A 25,804-nucleotide genomic window follows, 5' to 3' on the forward strand; every position below is an offset into this window, starting at 1 on the left:
TACGCGCATGCTTCATATTATAGAAATATTCCTGAGTTCAAATTAAAAATCAAAATGAGTGTGATACAAAATGTGCCACTTTAGTTCATAACGAGGAAATGTAGTTTTTTTACGAGTGTACAGATGAGGACGGCATCTCGTAACTTTGTTCCTATTTTTAATGATAATAATAATAATAATAATAGAAGAAGGAGTAAAGAGGAAGAAAAGATACAGAAGTATATGGGAGCTGAGAAGGATATGGAAGGTGAAGATGAAGGTAGTACCAATAGTCATCGGAGCCTTAGGAACTGTGACAACAAGACACAGAAGCTTTCTGGCTGTTCTAGGTGTCCAATGAAACGATACAGAAGGCAAGCTTACTTGAAACAGCTCATATCTTACGGAAGGTCTTGAATTAGAAAGAAAAGAGAACAATGAGAAGAGGACCCATTTGATAGAATATAGAACAATAACCCTAGATTTCTGGAAGAAATCCGCTTGCTGTAGTTATAATATACCAACAGAACATCAAGTTGTGGACAAGGGAAGGGAAATAATGATAATAATAATATTAATAATAATGGTTATTTATATATGCGCTTTACACAAAAGTATCACATCGCTTACAATTGTCAGACATTGAATATAAATATAAATCTTAAGTAACAAAAAGATATATATAATGCAAAACCAAGAGAGCTCAGAGCTAGGGCGACCTGAGTGTCAGGCGCACACCATCCTTTTAAAAAGGGCGTGAAAAAACTGTTAAATTCCTTGATCATGATTTTGGTCACTTGGACCAAATTTAGGCTCGCTGTATTATTGTCCGATTTTTTTTTTTAACTCAAACTTGAAAAATCCAGGAAATGTATGAATATCGGAAAATTTGGGATTCAGTTTCGGGAAATTTGTATTGGATCTGTGACTTTATTTGGAGTGAGTTCTGTACGATTTTGGCCAAATCCTTACGCTACTAGAGCTCGAGAGGGAGACAATCTTTAATCTGCGGAGGATTTCCGTGGACGTCGGATCGCGGACAGCGGTACGGTTGGATGATTAAAAACAAGTTTTCTTGGTCATGTTGGTTGTAAATCACCGATTGTCATTGATCAACACCTCCCTCCGTTTTCGTAAGTAATTCAAATTTCCATTAAATAGCTCATACTGAAATATTATATCAAAATAACTTAGTATAATATAGGCCAAGATATATGCTTGTGATTATCATGATTATGTGGCGCTGTGCCAATGCACGTTGCCCCACATACTGTCATCTGTGTCGTGCTGGAAGAAAAAACGAGAAAGTTCAGAAACGTAAATGAAATTATTTTTAGAGACCCGCCCCATGGCAAATGACAATGTTAGAATTAGACATGAGAGTAAAGTGCATCAATGTCGGACGAAAATGACTTCAGCTCCCTCCCCACAGGAAAGGGTTTAAAAAGTCAGATATATCTGTCATGAAAAAGACAATTGAATAAGAGATATTTTATTTTAGGAAGGAAAGAATAAGTTAAGAGTACCGGTACTAAAAGTAAAGTCCATCGGACGGTTCTAGCCTTGAGGACTCTGTGATGATATTTTTTAATATTTTGACATATAGTTCTTCATCACGGAGCCTTGAAACTCTTCTCATAGACGCATAAGCGAGAACTACACACCCGGATGGATTTCCCTAGGAAATTCATATTTACTTTAGATCACTCATTCAATGCACTGGTTCACCCCGACCATTCGCCATACAGAAAAATGTACGGGGTGGGACTGATCTGAGACCAGTGCCGCTAACACTGTCATTTCTAATGTAGGAACGCGCGAAGTAAAAGAGTCTGACTTACCAATTCTTGTGTTGACCCAAATGCAGATTTTGGTTCTACTTAAACAGGATTCCAATGCCCAATGAGTCAAATATCGTCCTTCAATTGAAGATTTCTTTCTAAATCGGGTAAAATCATAAGGAAATTTTTCCTTATTCTCGTCTGGTCCATAGTCTCCTACGTAAGTATTTCAGCACGCCCTCTTGTGCTGAATAAAAGAAAGCTAGCCACTGAACAGTGGCGACCACAGAGCTGGTTACAATAAGCTCCTACCTGTTTCCGGTGAAGCATAATAATAGGAAGCTCCGTGATCCGGGGACTGTAGTCTTTTTCTCACCTGACACCACTAACGTACCTAAGGGGCAGGGAGGGCAGACTGCACCCCCTGACGAGTCACAACTCATGCAAGGGACGTACCCCTGCCCCCCTGACGAGTCACAACTGATCCCTGTGCAAGCCACAAGTGGCCCCCTCTTTTGAACTTGAAGACCTTTTTTTTTTTTTTTTTTTTTTTTTCAAATTTTTTGGCGGACGAATTGGCCCCCCCTTTGGAAAATCCTGGGTACGCCACTGCCTGACACTCAATATTTTGTTCACTATTTTTTTTTTACACAACAATTATTGTTGTCACAGGCGGCGGAGGGGGGGGGTACACATTCAATACCCCTTAAATTTCAGGAGGAGGGGAGAGTTCCCCTTAATAGAAATAAAGAAAAAAAAAAAAAAAGAACAAAGACTGAGAAAAAAAGTAAGAAATAAAAAATCAAAAGAATTAATTTACGCTCAAAAGAAAAAAGAAAGAAAGGGTAAGGGAAGAGGAAAACAGACAAATGATGCTCTGGATACAGTACTAGAAATATTATAGATAAGCCTCCCAAAATAGCCATTTGGAGTTTTTGGACTTTTTTATTCTTTAAACATGTTTATCTAGACGAAACAAAATTGCCAATCTGTCGAGGCTATCGAGACATGTTTACCAGAATGCATCACGAGTAGTGTTTCATCCATCAGGGTGGATGAACCTCTATGGCTTCGTGATATTTTTTTCTTTTTCGATTTGTCACGATCAAACACCATTGAACGAACCAAGAGTAGTGACGGTCACCAGAGGTGGAAAAATCGGTGAGTTTTTAGTCATTTTTCATATTATTTTCAGCAATTAGATGAAATTTGTTATATAAATTTATGTCAAGTATCACACTTGATCTATTTCGATAAGGTCATGATGTTTGGGTGAGGGAAGGGGAGGAAAATAGTCGATGCTTTTTTTGGCCATGCTAGTGTATACACACGAGAACGAGGTTATATTATAACCTCGTTCGTAGGATGAGTGATTCAATGAACAATGAACAGATGGTGAAATCGGTATGTATTAATTTTTTTATTTATTTATGAAGCTTCATACGACTAATGCGTATGAAGAGATAAAAATTATTTCACTATGAATGTGAAAAATGAGAGGTTTCTTACCAGACCGATCTCGTGTAGATCCCTCGATCCATTTGTCAACAAAGCAAATACAATAGGCTTGACCCTTGAACCGCTTCGTTATGACGTACCTTCGATTAGCGATGTTACAAAATGCCGTTTTAAAGAACAATTTATAGATAAAAATTATTATTTAACAAAAATTAAAATTTGAAACTTGATTATGAATAATTATTATAATAATAATTATTATTTTTAATCACGTATTAAATTTTGATTTTAAAAAATCAAATTAAATTTTGATTTAAAAAAATCAAACACACTCACATAAAAAAGCTCCAAAAAGCAGTGGCAAAAATAATAACTTCTTTACTGGTTGCCAGCCAAACAAGAAGACAAAGTTATAGGGCCGGTCTAATCACTGTGAAACCCTTGGCTTTCAAAGTTTCAGCAATTGCTAGTAGTAGCTCAGTGAGTTAGGCGACAGACTAGAGATACATTGGACTGTGATCAAGAGGTTCAAATCCAACTGGAAATAAGTAGAAGAAAACGAGAACGAAAGAGCTAGAGGGGGGTTTTGTTTTTGTTTTTTTAATTAGTGGAAAGGACACTCAAAGAGATTCCAACCCCAAGCACCTTCTGATCTGGATATTCTCCCACCTGGATCCCCTAGCAAACTGGAGATTCCAACTTGATGTGTGCGAAACACATCACGAGTGCGAAGACCCTTGCAGCCAGGGCCCGCTTAATGGCACTGGAAGCTCTAGAGTTGTAGATGCTCTTGTCTTGTGCTATCTCAGTCTAATTTTTCAATGTATGATGGCACTAAGTAAATAACAATTCAGTGAATCAAATCATACATTTTGGCTTTTAAAAATGAAACTTCTTTTCATATACCATTATTCATGAATGCATATGAAATTGATGAGCATCTACAAAACCATACATTTTTGCGATACCTTTTATTCGTATCAACCAATAAAGACATAAATACTACCTCACCTTAAAATTGACATTTCCATTTCCATCTTGCGTCATGTGCTACTTGATGATGATCTCTTGAGAAAGATTGTTCCAAGTTGGTTATAAGCAATTTAACTGCTTTCGCTAATTATTTCACGTAGTATTTCCAGTTTTTAAAACTTGTTTGGGAGGGAGAAAATACATCTTAAAGAGAAATTCCAGTAGTTGCAGTAAACACTGATTTCATGAGAAAGTCTGTAAAACCAGGCTTAATTGTCAGTATATCATTGAGGATCTAGATCTGGTACAGTTACATTAAACTGAACTTTGTGAAATCTTGAAATCTACGCTGAATAATATTCAGACTGAACTTCCCCAACACAGATAAGCGCACGTGGGACAGTGTATAATTATTGCTTTGAGCGTCGGGCCCGACGCTCTACCCGAATCCTGTGCTTATTTGCTGATTTCTCAGCAATTACACAATTTCTTCCAGAATCCTTTGGCACATGCGTTTTATTTATACAAACAGACACTTTGGTGGTCATTTCATTGGATTCTGTACGAACTCATTTTGATATCGTTACCAAAACTAGCATTTACCTTTAAGTGGGGGACACAGGGCCTGTGTGGGAGATATAAAATCTCACTCAAGCAGGAGAGTTGGAGTCTCTGGACATTGAATGTCTATAATAGGAGACCTTACTCACATTGAAATAAAAAAGTTAAAAACTTAGCATGCTTAGCCACATCTGAATTGATCTTCGCTGTGAAAAAGAATAGCTGATACCTACATGTATGTAACATGGACATCTTGTAATTTTCGGACCCAACCTGATGGAATTACCGAAGACTGTTGTCTAGTTGGTAGATTTGTTTAGTGTTACAAAGAAAATTACTCTCCCTTATTCACAAATTTACATATTTATTTTATATTACAGGTTTTGATATTTGTGCAGGAACACTTTCAATAGAATTGTACTTGAGCAAAGGCAATCACTGTGGATTTAACTGGCATCTTTCAACATCCCAGAGTTCAAATCTATTAAGAGAGGCCATGGTAAGTAAGAGACCACAGACCTTGGCTGTGCATTATGACTGAGAATGATGGAGGCAGGTATGAAGAAGTAGAAATCAACGGTAGCGAGGATCCCACCAGTACTCTTCTGGAAGATACTCAGACCGAAGCCAACGGCAACACCTCCACGCATCAACCAGTGGCATCGTCAAGACGCTCTAGTGCAATGTCTAACGCGATTTCCATCCTGCGCTTTTTTATCCTGTTGCTGCTGAGAGTGTGTCTCCGTTTCTGGAAGGTGTGTGTCGCGGAACTCTTGATTGTAGTCTTGGTCTTCTGGATGTATGGAGGGGTCATTGTTTTCTTCCTCATGCTTGCAGCTCTTCTCAGTAAGTCTTCTTCCTTAATAATTACTTTAATTGGAAATTCTGGATTCCGACCAGAAATTGTCTTTGAAAAATGGAAAGAAAATAACTTTTGACCTGACAGTCTTCAGGAGTAGTGATTCTAAGCTAAAGAGGTAAAAATATCTCATAATCATATTTTGTCAATTCTGTGGCCCGTAACACAAAGCTTAGCAATGATCGTAGAACATTTTTCTACGATCGATTCCATTGGTTTCAATGTACAATCAATTGTAGAAATCAAGCGTACGATTAATTGCTAACCTTTGTGTTACAGGACCATCTCCTTTCAATGAAATTGTAAGTCCAGGGAACAGTTTCATGACGCCATTCATAAATTATGCATGACTTTACTTACGATTGATGACCCTTTAGGTATGGTGAAAGGGGTGCATCAAATTTCCTGTTTTAATATAATGAAAGTCAACTTTCTATAATTCTTGTCAAATATTGACAAATAAGAAACATTGCAATCAAATCCTTAAAATAACAAAAAATGATCGCAAAAGGTCAGTATTGTTGAGAATTTGATCTAGTACAAAAAAAGAGTCACCAGTTATGCATACAGTTGTGCAGAACTTAGCCACTGTGACTGTTTTTAGGGTTATTTGTGTCCATCCTCATGACTGTAGATCTTCTCAGTAAAGTATCCTTCCTCAGCTCTCTCTTTATTTTGCCCATTCCCAACATCCATTTATTTGAATGCTGGATTCCGATCGGCAAGATGCCATTAGAAAAGAGGAATAATCCTTTTCGACTTGATTCAGCCCTTGAAGTGAGTCTAAGATCATGAGACACAGAATTTAAATTACCTAGATTTATGTCAACAGACCAATGGGCACATTAATGCAGAAAAGGGTTATTGACTTTGTCAGTGCTCTGTTTTGTTCCAAAACAATTCATTTAATTGGTACAATCAAATTTTTTGGTAATCTTTTCATAAAATTCTATGAGATATTTGATTAAAAATCCTTTTTAAAATTCCCAAAGTTTATTGTTAATATCATTATTTACAGAGCAACCTTTTGATGATTTAATGGTTAGCTTTTCTCCTTTTTTTTGGGGGGGGTAAAAATTATGATAAACAGAAAACTCTGTAATTTCTCATTCCCTGGAATTGAGTTACTATTCAAAACACATTGATAGTGGCTCCCAAACTTCTCTCCCATTTACAGCTGTGGTATATAATATGCAAGACTTCCTCCTGTACTTCCCTGACAACCCCAAGATGTCAACTGTCTTCGTCCCATCAGCAGCCATCTTGGAACTTCCGTACGAGAATCTAACTATAAAGACATCAGACTGGGTCAAAATTAGTGCAGTTTTATTCAAGCAGCCTCCGGACAGAGCGGCAAGATCACCTACAATTCTGTTTCTCCATGGCAACGCTGGAAACCTTGGACATAGGTAATGCTAGTAGTGGTACAAATGCTTGATAATTAGTCTCATGTTTTAGAGTCAAAAGGAAAGTTTGGTACATACCCAGACCTGGGGGTTATTTCTCAAATGCATAAACGCCAATGCGCACATGTTATTTAACACTTGATCTGATTGATTGATACACGGCAGTGAGATGATGCCTTGTGTGGAGCACGCAACTGAAATTATCTTTGTGAAACACCCCCTAGGTTGGTATTTCATAAAGCTGATCATATGTTTCAGGTACCTTAATATGCATAATTGGTGTCCCTTTCTTCTGCTAAACAATATACCCTGAATTATCATTTCTGTTGATTTAACTCCTAAGTAAGGGTGATGAGTCAATTTGTAAAATCACCCTGAATTATGAACAGCTGTATGCAACACTCACCATGGGGATCAACATTGATTGATTGATTGATTGATTGATCGATCACTCGCTCGACTGACTGACTGACTGATAGATATTAATATTGGCAAGATATTTGTCATTTATGATAGTTCTGTCATCACAAGTTATTAATTTTTGTTACATTTATTCATTCACATTTTTATGGGAAATGAATTCCTCGTTACTTTCAAGTTCTGGATTGTATTGAAAATACGTGCATTGACAAAATCAATCATTCAATATCATTGTTACATTGTTACAGAACTTTCCTTATTTGATGATTCTAAGGAAAACTTCAAAATATTAATTGACTTTAAACTTTAATAAAAAATAATGCACATTTGACATTTATTTACATCAATTTGGGCAGCTTGTTTGGAAATTTATAAGTGTCTTGTTAAGAAAAACATCACAATGCATTGTCTCAACTACATTTTTTTTGTCTAGGTATCTTGTACAGTGTTGTCAGAAGTTTGTTTGGACAATAAGACAGAGAATAATTTTGCTTTACAAATTTGAATAGCATTTTTGGTCATAATAGAAAAGCTCTCAACTATATACAGTCCTAGGTAAAATATGCTATATAAAAGACTTGATGCATAGCAGTCTTTCAAAAATGTGGAGCATATTGCGATGCGATACCAGGAAAATTATTCCCTGTAAGATATCATGAATGCACTGCATCTGTGCTTTGTGACAATCGATACTTTTGCTGGAATGAAAACACAAACATTTGACACACCAGAAAATAATTATATGTTTTAATAACATTTGTAAAGTATGCCAGGTAATATAGTGTGCTAGCATTGTAGCGGATCACACAAAGTCAAAAGAGCATCCATATTACCTCATGTGCACAATCACTGATTTTAATTCTCTCATTTTTATTGACAGATTATTTAATGCTAAGATGCTTTATACAGTGTGCCATTGTAATATCCTATTACTTGACTACAGAGGGTACGGTAGAAGTGAAGGAACTCCATCAGAATCAGGTATGGGAAAAAAAACTCATCAATACTTTCTATCTGCATGGGGTTTTTGTATTTAATATCAAGTGCCGATCCACCCTAATGTCCTCCTTTAATGTATGTGTATTAAATGGAAAAATCAAAACTGGGAATCCCTGATTACAGAATAGTGAAATTAAGCCCTCACTAATTTTTCAAATGTTGCAAATACCCTTTACTTAAAATATGTAGCATACATAGTACTGTATGAAAGGCCTTTATAGAAAATGAATAATTTAGGGATCGTATGTACTCTTTCATTCTACATGCTTTTTATTGTAGTTAAATATGTGTATTTTTGTTTTTACGATCTTTTTATTGATGGGCTATGAATTTATAACTGGAACTTTAATCTCTTTTTATAGGTCTATACACAGACGCCCAATCCGCATTGGACTACCTTCACACGAGAAGAGACATTGACCCGACGCAACTCTTCATCTTTGGACGATCACTAGGGGGCGCTGTTGCAATCCATATAGCATCACAGAAGATGAACACAGGGAGGTTAAAGGGGGTTATCATAGAAAACACCTTCACCTCAATACAAGAGATGGGTAGCCATTTATTTGCAGGAGCAGTCAGCTGGATCCCACTTTGTTTAGTCAAGAATAAGGTAGGGTTTGCAATGTTATTTATTTGGTCTTTATTCTATGCTCCTGCTGTCTTCTCTTTTGAACCAAGATTTCCTTTTTTTTCCTGTTACTGTACAAAATGATATCATAAGGATTTGAACTTACTTATTATGGTCACCTGGACAATGCGCAAAGGTGATTGACTGAATTTTACTTAAATACTGCCTGCTCCTTGCCCCAATATTTTTACTTTCTCAGTTTTTTTTCCTATGGTCTGCACAACTATTTTTAAAATCTATAATTTACCAGGGTCCATTTATATGGAACTCCCTCCCTTCTGAAATCAAAAATTCTAAATCATGAATTTAAGGGGAATCTAACCCAAATCAAAAGTTGTTTTTTAGGAAAAAGATAAATGAGATAGCAGATAGCTGAAAGTGTGAACAATATTGAACAAACAATAAGAAACTTATGAATATTCTAAAGTTGTAAGAATTGGTAATCTACCTATGGAAACTTCAAAATTTGTCAAATTTGTGATGTCTATTTACTCCAATACAAAAATGGCTAACATAGATTTTTCTCTTTTTTTTCAAAAGTTTTATTTCAAATTATATTTCTCTTTCATGAGGACATTAAACAATATATGTTTACTTATTTTTTCTTCTCTCTAACACAATATTTTATGACCAAGGTTTGATTCCCTTTAAAATGCAATACAGTAAACTCTTCATAAGTTTGATTTTTGTGGCAATCAACAATTTATTTATGACCAGAATATGCAAAATGTGTTTTCATCTTCTAAGTTGAATTTATCTTAGTCAAACATATTATTGTGGTCCCAAAGAGTGTTGGCTTGCAGAGTCACCTGTACTTTATACCCAAACTTCAAACTACATGGCAAATGTCTGTTTCAGTGGGCCTGGAATAAAGTATTTACAAAGACTACAAGAAGGCTATATTTCTTTTACCAAAGTTGATATTTCAAATTAGTATCTTTATATCTCGATAGGTTGTATTTAAACAAAATTTGGTCTACATGATTGGCCTGTGTAGTATGAGGGCCTATTACGCCTAGCACCAAAAACAAATATCCCATAGTATTGTGTAATTGCCCGCAAATAAGATTTTTTCTTTTGTTTCAGTAAGATGGGTTTGTTTTTTTTCATTTTAAAAAATTGGCAGGTATGCACTTGTAAGTCTGGGGGTGTTTCACAAAGATTTAAGTGTAATGTAAAGTCATGCTTAGTGCTGACATGCACGTGATATTCAACATGCAATCTCATTGATTAATATGCAAGAGTGTATTTCCCTCTGAGCATGATCTGACTAAAACGGTGATTATAGATGGATGGATGGATGGATGGATGGATGGATGGATGGATGGATGGATGGATGGATGGATGGATGGATGGATGGATGGATGGATGGATGGATGGATGGATGGATGGATGGATGGATGGATGGATGGATGGATGGATGGATGGATGGATGGATGGATGGATGAGATAGATAGATACATAGATACATAGATACATAGATAGATAGATACATAGATAGATAGATACATAGATAGATAGATACATAGATAGATAGATAGATAGATAGATAGATACATAGATACATAGATAGATAGATAGATATATAGATAGATAGATGCATAGATAGATAGATAGATAGATAGATAGAAAGATAGATAGATAGATACATAGATAGATAGATACATGTAGATAGATACATAGATAGATAGATAGATAGATAGATAATTAGATAGATAGATAGATAGATAGATAGATAGATAGATAGATAGATAGATAGATAGATATGTAGATAGATAGAAAGATAAATAGATAGATAGATAGATAGATAGATAAACAGATACAGAGTCTGATTTGCATTTGGGCCGTGCCATAAATGACATACATGTATACAAAGAAAAAGGCACCCAACCTTAATACATTGATAACACATAAAACATAATAATCGTAATTCTTACTAGGTAATAATACAAATGGGTAAGTTAATACAAATAATTAAAAATTCTAATTGAATGCTAAATAAAAATTTACAAAGTATCTTCAGTATGAGGGCATGATACAGAAAATAACATCATTATAGGGTAAGATATTACGCAGATACTTTTTTGTATTGATTAATTTGAATTACTGAGATAATCCCTGTATAACGATACTGCACACTTACACACTATCACACCCATACACACAAACACACACCACACCCCCTTCGCAACACCCGTCATCATTTTATACTGCACGCAACTGTGAAATTGAGTGTGACTCTAAGTCACACTTGAATCTTTGTGAAACATCCCCCCCTCCTGTTTGCTTTATTGTTGTGTACATGAACAGCTGTCTTGACTGTCATTTCAAGTAAACTAATCTCAACCTATTTCCTTCCCAGTTTTTATCAAATAGGAAAGTATCATCTATACACACATCAACCATGTTCTTAGCCGGTACTGTAGATGAGCTAGTACCCCCTAAAATGATGAAAGAATTATTTATGGTAAGAAAATTATTGTGTATGATTTATATAGAAATTATTCTCAGTTTGCTGTTATCATGTTTGTCTAATCTAGACATGTAACCTGCCACCCTAAAACCAACAATTCGTCGCCAGGGAAGGTTATCTGTAGATAGCTAAAATAATAGCTTGGGTCCTTGTCCTTGGTTTTCAAGAACTAAAAATTAGAAAATTGAATTAATGTGAAAGACTAAATCTTCTTCATACCGTCAAAATTTGAAGATGCAAAGCTATTATTCATTAGGCCATTCCTGTGGGCCACCATGAATCAATTCATGTAAAATTTGGTATATGGATTTTTCAGCTATTTTCAGGTTTTTTAGTACTTTGTACATAACTATAGCAGCTTTTGCTGTTTCAGTATATTGTGGTCACTCACAGTCTCAAACCCGCGATGGAGATTTTTTTATCGTGCTCTAACAAAATATGTCAGAAAAATGCTGAAATTCAGAAATTTATTATTTATTTATTTATTTATTTATTTATTTATTAGAAAATATTTATTCAGGATAAAAAGATCAGCTAAATTGCTGTTTTACATCAATGTCCTGATTTAACAGGGATAAAAAACATATAAAGTTACAATAATATCATGATGCAAAATACATATAAATATTTAAACTTAGCTACTAAAATATGATTAAAAAATACTGTAAATAATTATGTTAAGACATTGAAAAAATGAGATTACATAGCTACTGAAATATGATAACAAAATACTGTAAATAATTATATTATGACATAAAAAAATGGAATTCAGTTCGAACTAGTTAAGTAATCACGGCAAGATAATCTGATAACATCACCCCAACCTTTCACAATGATGCTTCATATGATAAGTATTAGAGGAGAATGAAACCCTTAGAACAAAAATAGCCCGTGTGAAATCAGAAAAATCAAAGAAACAGACCAACGAAAGCCCGAGAAAAATCGGACAAACAATGAGAAGGCCACGAGCACCCGAACAATGCGATCACCAACGCTACGGAGACCCCCACACCGGCAACGCAACAAAGATGTGCGATGCCACCTGCGAACAACTCTCCCCTGGGCCGGCATCTCACAGTCCATTAAAGGGAAAGCTGTTAACATGCGACACCACACATCCCCGTCGCACCGCCAATGGGAGGATCCCCACAGCAACAGTGATCGCAACATTCAAACGCCCACAACCGTCCCACCGCCCGTCCGACCCCTCCCAAACCCTCGCCGATCTGCCTCCTCGACCCCTCCGCCTCGACACCAGCCTACCTATTCCAAAGATTTCACTACCCTTTAACATTGGAAGAGCTTTTTATACATTCTCTTGAAGGAGTTAATTGAAGGTAGATTTTGAAGAAAATGTAAATTATTCCAGATTTTTTATCCTGAAAATAAAAAAGACCTCTTAAAACATTCCAAATTCGGTTTGGGTGGTAAAACATTGAGTGTATCACAATTTCTAGTTCTTATGTCATGCCTATCAACTACCAACTCAATGTTATTACATAATCTGATAGGAGCCATTCCATGTATACACTTAAACATAATATTGGCTAAAAAATAATCACGTCTTTGCTCAATAGTAGGCCATTTGAGTTCCTTCATGAGATCTTCACCACGGCTGTTAACATAATCAAAATTACCTGTAACGTAGCGTGCTGCTCTTTTTTGTAATCGTGTTAAGTGATCTAGTTCCCTTTTACCAATATAATTTCCCCAAACAGAAATGGCATAATCTAAAGTTGGCAAAACATTTGTCATATAAAGAGTGTTAAGGAGGGATTTATTCAAAAATTGTCTCAGTTTACCGAGTGAAAATATCTTGTAGGCTAATGTTTTGGATATATGATTAACGTGCGAACTCCAATTCAAATTTTCATCAATTTCAACACCGAGGTATCTAATAAATTTCACCTGTTCTACCAAATTATTATCAATAAAAATATTAATCTTATCGCATGAATAAGACCTATTTCTCAACAGCATTACCTTTGTCTTACTGACGTTTATACTTAAGTGGTTTTTATCATACCATTTTTTAACATTGTCGATATTCTTTTGCATTTTTAAAGTAACTTCATTGACATCGGAACCATAATCATAAATTACCACGTCATCAGCAAAAATATTACATTCACCACTGTTGAGACAAGTAGAAATATCATTAATTATTAAGAGAAAAAGAGCCGGGCCAAGCCCACTCCCTTGCGGAATTCCGATATCTACATCTTTATATGATGACATTTCACCATGGCAACAGACCATTTGCTTTCTGTTACTTAAATAACATTCAAACCATTTCAATGAAGTACGAGTAATGCCGTATTTTTCTAATTTGAATAGTAATAGCTTGTGATCGATTGAATCGAAGCATTTAGAAATGTCAAGGAAGCATGCCCCGACAACTTCACGTTCATTGAATGCCCCATACCAATCGTCAATAACTCTATGTAAGGAGGTGACAGTTGAGTGGTTAGGAATGAAAGCAAACTGATCAATATTGATAAGATCAAACTTTTGTAAATAAGCGAGAAGTTGTTTTTGAACAGTTTTTTCAATTAATTTGGAAATATGACAAACGACTGAAATTGGTCTATAGTTTGACTTATCTGATTTTGATCCTTTACCCTTATATATAGGTGTTGTTCTTGACTTTTTCCAGTCGTCCGGGATTATACCTGACAATAAACTTAAATTGAAAATTTGACTTAGTGAATTATAAATAAGAGGTGCAGCTAAACGTAGAAGTTTAGAATCAAAATTCATAACATCTAGGTTACTTGTGGATGACAGACTCAGGAGCAGTTTTAACACTTCATCAGGTTTAGCATGCTCAAAATCAAATTCATATATACACTGTGGTTGGTTCCAGTTAATATCCTTTTCTTTGTAATTAAAATTTTTGCCTACATTAATAAAATAATCATTCATTGTGTTACAGTCTAATTCAGCTGGAACATCATTTTTGCTTTTTGTATTTCCAGTCATCAAAGTAAGTTCATTCCATAATTTCTTTGGATCATGTTTATATTTAGTGGAAATCTCGGAAAAGTATTGACGTTTAGATTTTCTTATTAATTTAGTAATTTGATTTCTTACAATACGATATTCTTTAATATGATGAAGATTATCTACCGCTTTGGATTTACAATATTTTCTTTTCAAGAAATCACGCCGGTACATAAGATCAATAATTTCACCAGTTATCCACGGAGAGTAACGTTCTTTAACTCTGATAACTTTAAGGGGAGCATGTTTATGACATATATCAAGGAAAATATTTTTCCAACTCTTCCATACGGTATTTATGTCATCGTTGCACGAAAAATTATCATTGCATATTGAACTTTTGGATAAATCATCAAGAAATAACTTTTGGTCAAATTTTTTATAATTTCTGAAATGCACTGTTTTATGGCTAGTAGACTCATTACTAAAATTAAGACATGTATAAGTCAAGTAGTGGTCGCTGAGAGAAATCGGTGCAACATTTGTTATTAAATGATCATTAGGATTAGTTGAAAAAATATGGTCAATACATTTGGATGTTGTCAGAGTTACCCTTGTGGGTTTATTTACCAGTTGAGTTAGAAGAAAAAGGTTCTCCATGTCATCAATATTTTTTTTCCCACTACATTTGGTATCAAAATAATCAATATTAATATCACCAAGTATACACAATCTTTTATTGTCAATTGATGCCAATTCTAAGACATTGAATAAATGATCAAAGAATTCGGACTGAGAATTTGGAGGTCTACATGTATATAAGCAGCTTATAATCAAACTTTCGTGTTTTAATTTTAATTCTATCCATAATGCTTCTAGGGAATCATGCTCTAAATCATGCCGTCGACAGAAAGATAAAGTACTACGAATATACATACATACTCCACCTCCACGTTTACTACTTCTATCTAATCTTAATAAACTGTAATTATCGATATTAATCATACCATCTTTTATTGCATTGCTCAACCACGTTTCGGATATACATAAGATATCAAGTTCTAGTTTTTTTAATAGAAAGCTAATTTCATCAAGTTTACCAAAAATACTTCGAACATTCATATGGGCAATTTTAAGACTATTATATTTCCGAAGAATATCAGCATGAATTTCATAAGCACAGTTATTTGATTGATAACTATCAGTTGAAAAACTATCATCATGACGTGAAACATTGATGGCAACATACTTTGGTATAGGAAATCCACTTCCACAAACAAAATGTGGTACATGTATTTCATTTGGTACAACGGGCCACGAGTTGTACGTAAAGTGATCCATAACTGACAAAGTTCTTTATGAAACACGAACCAGGGAATATTTGAGATGGGCTGAAGCTATTTGAAATGACCGGCAGTTCGGTCCTGGGTCAAGTTGTGACTCAAATCATGATATTTCAGCATAACTCAATACTATGCATGGTTTCTAACTTTAATAGAAAATTTTTATATTGGAACTGCAGTACTGGTGTCCACCAAACAGGGTTGGGCTCAATTACTTTCTTCAATTAGAATTACAATTATGTAATTGAAGAAATTTTCAATTACAATTACTTTTCAATTTAAATTACATTTTTTTCAATGACAATTACCAATTACTTTTGTCAAAAATTTCAATTACTTTAGAAAGTCATAAATGAAATCAATTTGTATTCTGTATATACTAGCACCACCTTTTTCAACATAATTCTAAGTTACATAGAAACTGACATAATGAAGGTTTATGTTAAAAGAGCACAGATTCTGCCTACAATCTTTGATGCTGAAGCAGTTGACATGAAAAAGTCATGAAATTTATAAATCATGAATCAGTTAAGTTTATTGTAAATGTAATTAATTACGTAATTGATCAATTACCTAGACTAGTAATCGAGCCCAACCCTGCCACCAAATGTCATTTAGCAGACCCCAGTAGCATAGTTGCAATATTCTAAATGACCTCTGACCTTGATCATCTGACCTGAAACTCTTCTTTTTTTTTGTTGTACAGAGATGTAGAGCTCCAAAGAAGTTCATGTATTGTTTTACCGGAGGGACACACAACGAGACGTGGCATTGTGAGAACTACTTCCAAACAATCAGAGACTATATATGGAAAGTAAGTACATCACCATCATATCAATTGTCTTATTATGGTTTCATTGATGGTTTGCATAGTCTCTATTGCATCTTTGATATATGATTAAATTCAAGTTATTCCATATCCCTTTAAAATTGAAATTACATATCAAAATAGTATCAATTATATTCAAGTCAATTACCATAATACCGGTATAAGTACTTGTTTTACAAAAACTAGTAATGATATGCCAAGGTGACCCATTAAATTTTATTTTTGAGATAATTTTCTCATTACCTGCATCATATGATGAACATTGGGGGTTTTCATGCTGCTTTTTTTTTGTATTTTATGAGTTTATTGTAAGAATTATATTTTATTTGAATCTATTTTAATTTCAAATCTGGGTATATGTTCACTAAAATGCTTTGGCTTGTATTCTGAATTCTTGTTTATCATACATTCATAGTTGTGGTTAAATTATGGTAAGCCAAATGTGACACAAGGCTCCATTGTTGTAGTGCTGTAGCCGAACTGCCGAACCGAATGGAAGCTCGCCGAACTTGGCACTTCCGAACCGAACCGAACGCAAAGGCCTGGTTCGGTAGTTCGGTAAAAAAAAAAAGGCACAGTAATATAGCTAATTAAAATGCATAATAGCGGGGACACGTACGTGCAGTCGCCGCTGGCTAACGTCAGCTTAATGGACGACGCCATACTGCAAGATTTGGCCCGCGCCCTCACTGGCTAACGCTCGAACGCCATTCATCCATACACTAATTCCTCTTGATTACCGTTGATAAAAACCTCGTTCAAATCTTTTCCAGAATTCCTATGAATTAGCGATGGATGTTTTTCCGTTAATCAAATATCCTTTATTATACCAATATTTTTTTTTTATTTATAACATTTTTATTTTAATCACAATTTCAGTCCGAACGCGGGTCTGTTTTTGTTAACCCACGTTGTTTGTGCATGCCCACGTATGGCCTTACGCGTATTGAAAGGAATGATGTTGGGTCGAAAAACAGAATTGTTGTTAATCAAACTTATTGTTTGTTCCGTGTTTGTTGGGGATGAAACTATGATGGCGACCAGTCACGTTTGACTGTACCGCCAGATAGTTAAGATTAATTAATTAAGGTCAAGGTGAGATAAGAGAAATGAGCAAGGGGCTTTGTGGTGGGGGGGGGGAGGGAGAGAGAGAGAGAGAGAGGGGGGAGTTAAGAGGGCGAGTGGGGGGGGGGGGGAGTTAAGAGGGCCGAGTGGGGATACAGTTTCATCATGCAGTACAGGGCGTCGATGAACACCTTATTTTTTTTCTCCAAAATATGGAAAGTGACAGAATAATCAGAAAAGGTTGATTGGTTCTGATTTTGAAAAAAAAAAAAAAATTCAAACAGAATTAATCAAGATTGCTGTTATTCTTCATGGTTGTAGAATTTAATTTAGTTTTTCTGATAAGTTCTTTCAAACAACTCAAATTTTGATTAATCGTATTTGATTTATTTCACTCTTTTCTTTCGCCCCGTTTTTTTTTTCTTCCAAAAAATCAGGGAGCTGAAAAAGATGAGAGCTAGAACCTAAAGATATGGGGTAGCTATGACGTTGGAGAGGGCGCAGCCCCATGCACTTGCAGATCCAGATCGATTTTCATAGGGGACACTTAGAGTAGCCCCTATTTCTTCAATATTTTTTTACAAGCAAAAAAAAAGTCAATGAAGACATCATGCCACCGACAGCTGGCATGATGCCTCGTAAAAGGGGGGCGGTCGATTATTTTGAGCATTTTTTTCATTTTGTCCTCAATAGGGGAGCTAGGGGGGGGGTCAATTAATTCTATATACACTTCTCTTGTGTTTATATATGGGGGGGGGGTCTGCTATTGAGCATGTTTTTAAAAGGGCTTAATATAACAGAAATTGTATGATTTTAACACAATAAAATGTATCATGGAGGTTAATACTAAATTAATACATAATTAATGATAATTGTTTTAATTGAAAATGAAAATAATAAAGGCACCCATAGATCTTAACATCTCATAAATACAGACCTAAACCTAATTGGAAGTTGAACAGGCATAAAGTATGTTTAGCTGTAGCTGATGCTTTGATCCCGCAACCAAATAATGTTAGCATAAAGACTAAAGTAGCTGTTATATCAGTGGCGTAACGAGCGAAAAAAATTGAGGGTTACCAATACCAGTATACGATATGGCATATCGGGCAAAATTTATAAAAGTATATAGTTGCAAGCAAGCGACATGAGCATAATTTCGACGTTTTTGTTACAAAAATCCAATTAAACAATTTCGCAAGATTCTCTTTCCTTTTCCTTTTCTTGTTCGTGAATTGGGGGCATGCAAGACCCCCCCCCCCCCCCTAACAGCTACAGCACCACTCTTTGTTATGTCACTGTCTAAAATTGGATTTCAACTTTGAGAATTTGAATTTCTAATCCAAAGGGATAAGACAAAAATATTTGCAGATAACTTATTTCAAAGTATTTTTACCTAACTCCCCAACTCTGCTCTAGCTGCACTGCACGTTGCCCAACGGCCTTCCACCAAAGGGCCAGGCCGACTCGCCCCGTGAGCAAGTGACCGCGTTCGCGTAAGTTCACCCGAAGCCAAGACTAAATTCTGACCATAAACATCACCTAACTAATCACTCTCTGACAATATTTCAAAGTATCTTTTATGACAGTCGATCCTTTGGGCCATTAAACGATAATATTTCCAATGTTATCATGACAAACAATTTTAATGAGATAGTGGCATTGTAGAAAAAACAAATTTATAAGCACGAAATGGCACCAGATATATCATCAAACATACAGCGCAGCATTCGGGACTGGTGAGTGGTACGGCTCGCTTGGAGTTTTCGCCCCGACGAATTCGGCGAAAACGTTACCATTGCGCCGTGCGAATGTTCAATCTACGGCTCTCAATCAGAGACTTGAATGTCTCTTTTCGTATTATCGAAAATGTATCATAGACTTTGTTTGGTTTGTTTACAAGTAAGTTGCATATCCGTCGTGATAATTAGGAAAATCCACAATGTCTTCTTCTAATTCTGTAAAAATTACGTCTTCAATGTACCTGTGTCAGAAAATTGCCGAAAATCGTAAAAACTTGCCTAAAATTTCTCTTTTTGAAAGTTCATCCATGGTCTGGAAAAAAATGTTATAACTTATGTAGACATATACCGTGAACAAATGCATCCTCGATCACTAAAATGAAGTATTTACTAAGATTTTTTATCTCAGGCCGCGTTACCATGGCAACTTGGAAAAATCCTTATTTTTTAAGAATAAAATTCTGGTTTTAAGGGTCATTTTAGAGACATAAAACTTACCCTATTTTGAAGTATTGGGTTTAAATTTCACATAAAACTGAATTATCTATGTTTATACTTTCGTATATGAATATTCATATTTCTTGTAGAATCTTAGTTTTTGATTGGTCAATGTTTCAGTCACGGCTAATGACTGAGTGTAAAAAAATCTGAAAATGCGCATTTTATCGGCAACCAACAAGCAAGATGGCGGAACACATTAAGTTGGCGCTATGCACGTACGTGGGGACTACATAGATTTAAGTGTAAAATAAAAATAAAATTATTGGTTAGTGATTGTGCACAATAAGAATTCCACCCAAAATATTTTTAAAATCCACTATGAAAGCTCCCATCTCGTCTTTAATTGGACTGTTATCAACTTAAAAATATTTTATTAACATGAATATATTTTTTCTTGATAAAATGAGGGGACATTTGAAGCTAAACTCGGTATAAAAGCGTGATTAATTACATATTGTCGTAATCGATCGTGATCGTAATCGGACCTAATTATTTTGTATTTAATAAAGAAAAGGACCAGACATTAATTCATTCCTCATAAATGACAAAGTATGACAGCTTCGGTCTCGTCTTTGATTGAATTTTTATCAGTTTCAATATTTTTATAAACATGAATTTATTTTTTTCTTCATAAAATGTGGGAACATTTTAAGCTAAACACAGTTCAAAAGTGTAGTTGAATTACGTATTGCTGTAATCGATCGTGATTGTAATCGGACGTAGATGTAATTGTTTTGTATTTTAAAAAAGAAAAAGACAATACATAAATTAATTCCTTGTGACAGACAAAGTAATGGTAAAGTATATTTCACCTTCTGAAATTTTCATATTAAGATAAAAGATAAATAAAAAAGAGATGAAGGAATGAGGGTAGAAAAAACAGAAAAGATAAAAATTCAAACCAAATCAATGCATGTTCCCTGATCACGTTCCGGAAATGGTTGCAGGGGCCGCGGAACGGTTTTCAAATGGGGGGGGCTGAGCCAAAGTGGGGGGCTGACCATGCTAAAAATCACAATCATATGGTCATTTTTACATTTTTGTACACGGTTTTGGAAAAAAGTGGGGGGGGCTGAAGCCCCCCAGCCCCCCCCCCCCCCCCCCCCCCCGGTTCCGCGGCCCCTGGGTTTGTAAGGAAAGTTGAAACAGGAAGTCCAAACAACCTGCTCTCAGTTGCTATTATACAGGTAAAATTTGTATTCCGAATTCGAAAACGTTTTTCCATTGTCAATATTGTCTAAAAAGTGGTTTAATCTGGTCAATTACTGAAAATGAAATGATAAATTATCAGTTCCATCTTGGTTCTAAAGATCAACGCCGAGTGATTTCACAACACTAAAATACACAGTACAGTCCCATGTACTCATTTTCGTGTTGGAAATATGTTTGAAGTCACGTAGCGTCGATCTTTCTGGACCAAGAATGGAGTGATATTTTATCTTTTTAAAGTAATTGATTGGCCAGATTTAACCACTTTTCAGAAAATAGGGACTTTCTAAAACATTTCATATTCTTTGGAATGTGAATTTTACCAGTATAACAGTTGAGTGGAGGTTGTTTGTCTACTGTTTCGACATTCTTGATCAACAATTTCCAATCGGAGAAGCTGCGTGCAGCGTTTGCAATGACATTGTAATCAATCATGATCATAGCTACATGAAATAATCATGAAAAAAAATGTGATCTTTGTAATTCCATTTCTGTCCTGATTCACTCATTATCAATATTTTTTCTTTGTTTTATTTCATTTTAAAAATGAAAGTAGAAATGACTCTTATTTTTGTTTAAAGATTAAAATAAATAAAAGAAAGTTATGCAACAATTTTTATAACTATTGTTTTTAGAAACAAAATTTATTATAAATATATGACAGATCTTTGTCAAGAATAACTGTTCAAGGGTCGGCATTTCATTATTTATGTTAATAATTTAATTTTGGCATTAATAGCCGAACCCCGAACCGAACCAAAGTTCGGAAAAAAATTGCCGAACCCGAACATGCCGCCTGACTTGCAGCACTACATTGTTGACATTTTGATCTTTAAGCACATTTGAGTGGAGTGATATTAATTCAAAATCCCTATGAAAACTGACACACACCAGGGGCCCGTTTCATAAAGGACTTACAACTGTTTTAACTTTGTCATAATGGCAACTACCGTGGTAACAGGACTCAGCAGTCAATGATAATCAAGGTTTCCATGGTAGTTGGCGTAATGGCAAAGTTACAACAGTTGCAAGTCCTTTATTATGAACGGGGCCCTCATCCTTAATATCAAAATCTCTGTTTCTCTCATTTTCCAGGTCCCTGGCAGTAGAAGAGGAGATAGCAGCTACAACCCTCCACACTCTAACCACCCACATCATCATCATCATCAACACCATCATCCACTCTCAGGAAGTGCAGTCCCTTCCAATGCATCCGTAGCCTTCAATGCATAATGATACTCAAACAGCTCTTAGTTCTCAGATCCATCTCACTCCGGTTGCATAGAAATCCTTCGCCATCCAGTGTAAATTACTTCCATGATATCCTTTGGTTTGGTATGGCTGTTGCGTGTCGTTGGTCGTGACCACTCTATGGCAAAGTTACTGTGATGGTTGGTAAGTTTCACGCCAAAGGCCCTGGTTCAAAACGGTATCGATGAAATGGAATGTCTCAGGCTCGGTTCAGTGTCATTTTCCTGAGCGGGTCCGATCCTTGAAAGATCAGGATGGATGGGTGAGGGAGGGGGGGGCAGCCCAGTGGATTTGTGAATGGCTTGAGCGATCTAATCGAGAAGACAACCCTAGGGTCATCTAGATTGCTTTGACTTACAGAATGGTGTGGGCAATCCAGTATGACTGAAGCAATCAAGGATGTTAACCAGAAGACTGTATGTTGGGGTGTGTTTCCACAAGAGTTAAGTGTGACTTTAGGCCGTTTTCATACTGAAGGCGAAGTGGGGTTTCTCCGGAGTAACTCTCGATTGAGTTGATACACTTGTACTGTTGACTGACATTACACCCCCTTTCAAACTGGCAAGCTCCACAGCGGTGTATCCGCAGTCGTTTCCGTGGTTTCCAAGCGAGTTCGTGCCATATGTGTGGCACGCGGAATCTCCCCCATGCGGAAATTAATGAAGTTACGTGCAAGATAGGTGATACCGCACTTCCGATGTGGACTAACTCCGTTTGTAACCCTCTTCTTGAAGTGGGTCGAGTAATCTGCTTTGAATCCGGGTCAAAATAAACCGAGAATTTTTATACTGCCCTCCAAAGTGGAGTAACTCCTTCTTGACTCCGGAGTAACTCCACCTCGGCTGTCAGTATGAAAGTGGTATTAGTGTCAAGCCTAAATTTTTGTCATGAACATTTTTGTGAATAGCACCAAGACCTTGGAGCTTTGCCAAACCAATGAGAGTAATCCAACTGGCTTTGGACACGACTGTGAACACTCATAAATTTTACGTCTTGGCCAGTATAGTAGATAAGTATGAGGATAGGGAGGTGAATGTAAGCATGATAATGAAGATGTTTGGTTCAACCTTCATTAGTAGTACCATTTGATGTCAAATGAAATAGAAAATAGATGGGAGCATATGATCTAATTAGAGTGGAAAGATCTTGGCCCCATCTTACAAAGAGTTACGATTGATCCAATCAACCACAACTATGGAAAACCAGCAACTATCTAAAACACATGCTTGTTCAATATATTTTCTAGATATAATGTATATTCATACACTGATAGTTTTCTTGAAACTTCAGTGTGCTTCTTTTTGTTCACAAAGGACATTGTGCAAATATCCTGTAGAAAAAATTATGACGTTGGTGGATTTCCATATACATGTAGTTGAGGATTGATCGGATCAATCGCATCTCTTTGTAAGACGGGGCTATTCAGTGAAGTATGTCCGCCCCCTCCCCTTTTGTATGTGGGTCTATCCCAAAATGATCCATTCCTAACTTAGTACTTTGTGTGATAAGGTGTAATGCTCTCAAACGATCATGGCTTGAGTATTTTGTGTAGTGAAGTAAAAATTGAGGAAATAGTGAGTCAGACTTTGTTACAAAATGGTGGATTATTCTATGGAATTTGCTCGTTGATGGATCTGTTTGATCCATCAACGAGCAATATAGTGGCATAATCATCATTGGTCTCAGAAAAAGCTGTATTTCAGATATACATGTATGGTGGAAAGGTGGAAACATCCTATTGTCTGAAAAACAATCTTATTCCAGAATAGACCCATTTTTAGGCAAACAAATAATGCCACTTAAAACATGTATGTCATTCCTCTAAAGGCAACTTTTTCTCTGAACTGTTCTTGAAATTTTCATACTTTGAGATACCAGTTTATTAGAGCCCAGTGATGATACAGGTCCTCTCCAATGTCTTGTGTACATACGATTTTAGATGACAGATTGTGCATTTCTGTACCATAGATATCAAAGACATATTTTTGACAGTATCATTCATGTTCATCTATGATTTCTTAATACAAATTTGACAAAATTCACTCTTTTTTCTCTAAAATCTAAAAAAAAAAAAAACTCTAAAATTACTTTGATGGAAAGCTTGCAAATAATGTTCATGTTTGCAAGCATCTCATCAAGCTTTTTTTCCTATTTTTCCTGCTATGGTAACAATTTGATATCAGGGTAGACTTCACATCTTTTGTAAGTATTTATGTTTCTACTTCAGTAACTAGAAAAAAAATCTATATTAAAATATTTTAAAAAATATCTCCAAGTACTTCATGTTGATATGAGGGTATGGAATTTGAGATAATGTTGCTGCAAATAGCAACAATAACATGATAAACTAATTGGCCTACCCTATTGAGGCTATTATTAAGTTTACCACTCCTACATGTATACTAACTATTTCATATGTTTGTTTCTTATACATATATGAACATGTATTGAGTGGGGTCCTATTTCATAAAGACTTATTATAATATAAAAATATATCAGGCTTTGAGAAAGTATAGCGGGAATTATTTATCCGAGGTTGGACTGGCAATCACTATTTTCTCCAAGGGGCGAAGCCCCAAGGAAAAATAGTTATTATTGCTAGTCCAACCAAGGATTAATAATTCCCACTATGCTTTCGAAGGAAACGCCTGATATATTTGTTTTATATCCCTCTTTAACTTGTAGACCTAGCCCTTGCTGATGTGTAATCTAGACCAGTTTTCACGTTGCCGAACCTAGTCCTACAATGTAACTTTTAGGCCTCTCGAGCTAATGATAACCAGTTCCTGGGTAGGGTAGGCTGCGCACGGCCTCTACCCGACTGCAGTGAATGAGACCATGAGAGGTCCGCTGTGCTGCGTCGGTGTAGTTGCACTCAAGTTGTAAATGCGCAGGCTAAATATAATGGATCTTGACTCACCTTGTTATTTCAGATGAATGTAAATTTATTGTGACATTAGGAGAAACAAGATCATTGAAACTTTGTAGTTGAGCTATTCAAGATCAATATAAGATTATGTGGCTGAACTCATCTGAATTTGTACGTGTGTTAACTTTGTACTCAAGAAAAAGTAAGAAAGTGTATCCTCGGAACCAGTATTGGTTAGTTTAACTTTTTTCATATATGCTTTGTCCCCAATATTTATAATTGTTGGTGTACATATACTGTATGGGATTGAATTATTCTCGGTCTGGTCTAGGACTTTATTACATTATATACATCCAATTTTTTAATTACCTCTTGAGTTTGTGACAGTTTCCACGAAAGGAAAATGATGATAAAGTATTTTGGTGCGTAATGCAGGCCACACATATACTGTACTTGTACCGAAAAAGCAAAGGTGATAGAAGTTAAAGGAGAATCCAACCCAAAGAAAAACTT

General features: G+C 35.7%; 1 protein-coding gene across 1 annotated transcript; it reads left to right on the forward strand.

Annotated features, from left to right (window-relative positions):
- The first annotated feature begins 703 nt into the window (after positions 1-703).
- LOC129261404 (protein ABHD13-like) lies at positions 704-25,449 on the forward strand. The gene is made up of 8 exons (XM_054899473.2): positions 704-1,112; positions 5,132-5,597; positions 6,788-7,019; positions 8,317-8,417; positions 8,798-9,048; positions 11,429-11,533; positions 16,532-16,639; positions 22,267-25,449. Exons 2-8 carry the CDS (start codon positions 5,285-5,287, stop codon positions 22,402-22,404), a joined length of 1,248 nt encoding a protein of 415 aa, XP_054755448.2. The 5' UTR covers positions 704-1,112; positions 5,132-5,284; the 3' UTR covers positions 22,405-25,449.
- Positions 25,450-25,804: the final 355 nt, after the last annotated feature.

Source organism: Lytechinus pictus, chromosome 1 (genome assembly GCF_037042905.1).
Source record: "Lytechinus pictus isolate F3 Inbred chromosome 1, Lp3.0, whole genome shotgun sequence".
Classification (NCBI taxonomy): Eukaryota; Metazoa; Echinodermata; class Echinoidea; order Temnopleuroida; family Toxopneustidae; genus Lytechinus; species Lytechinus pictus.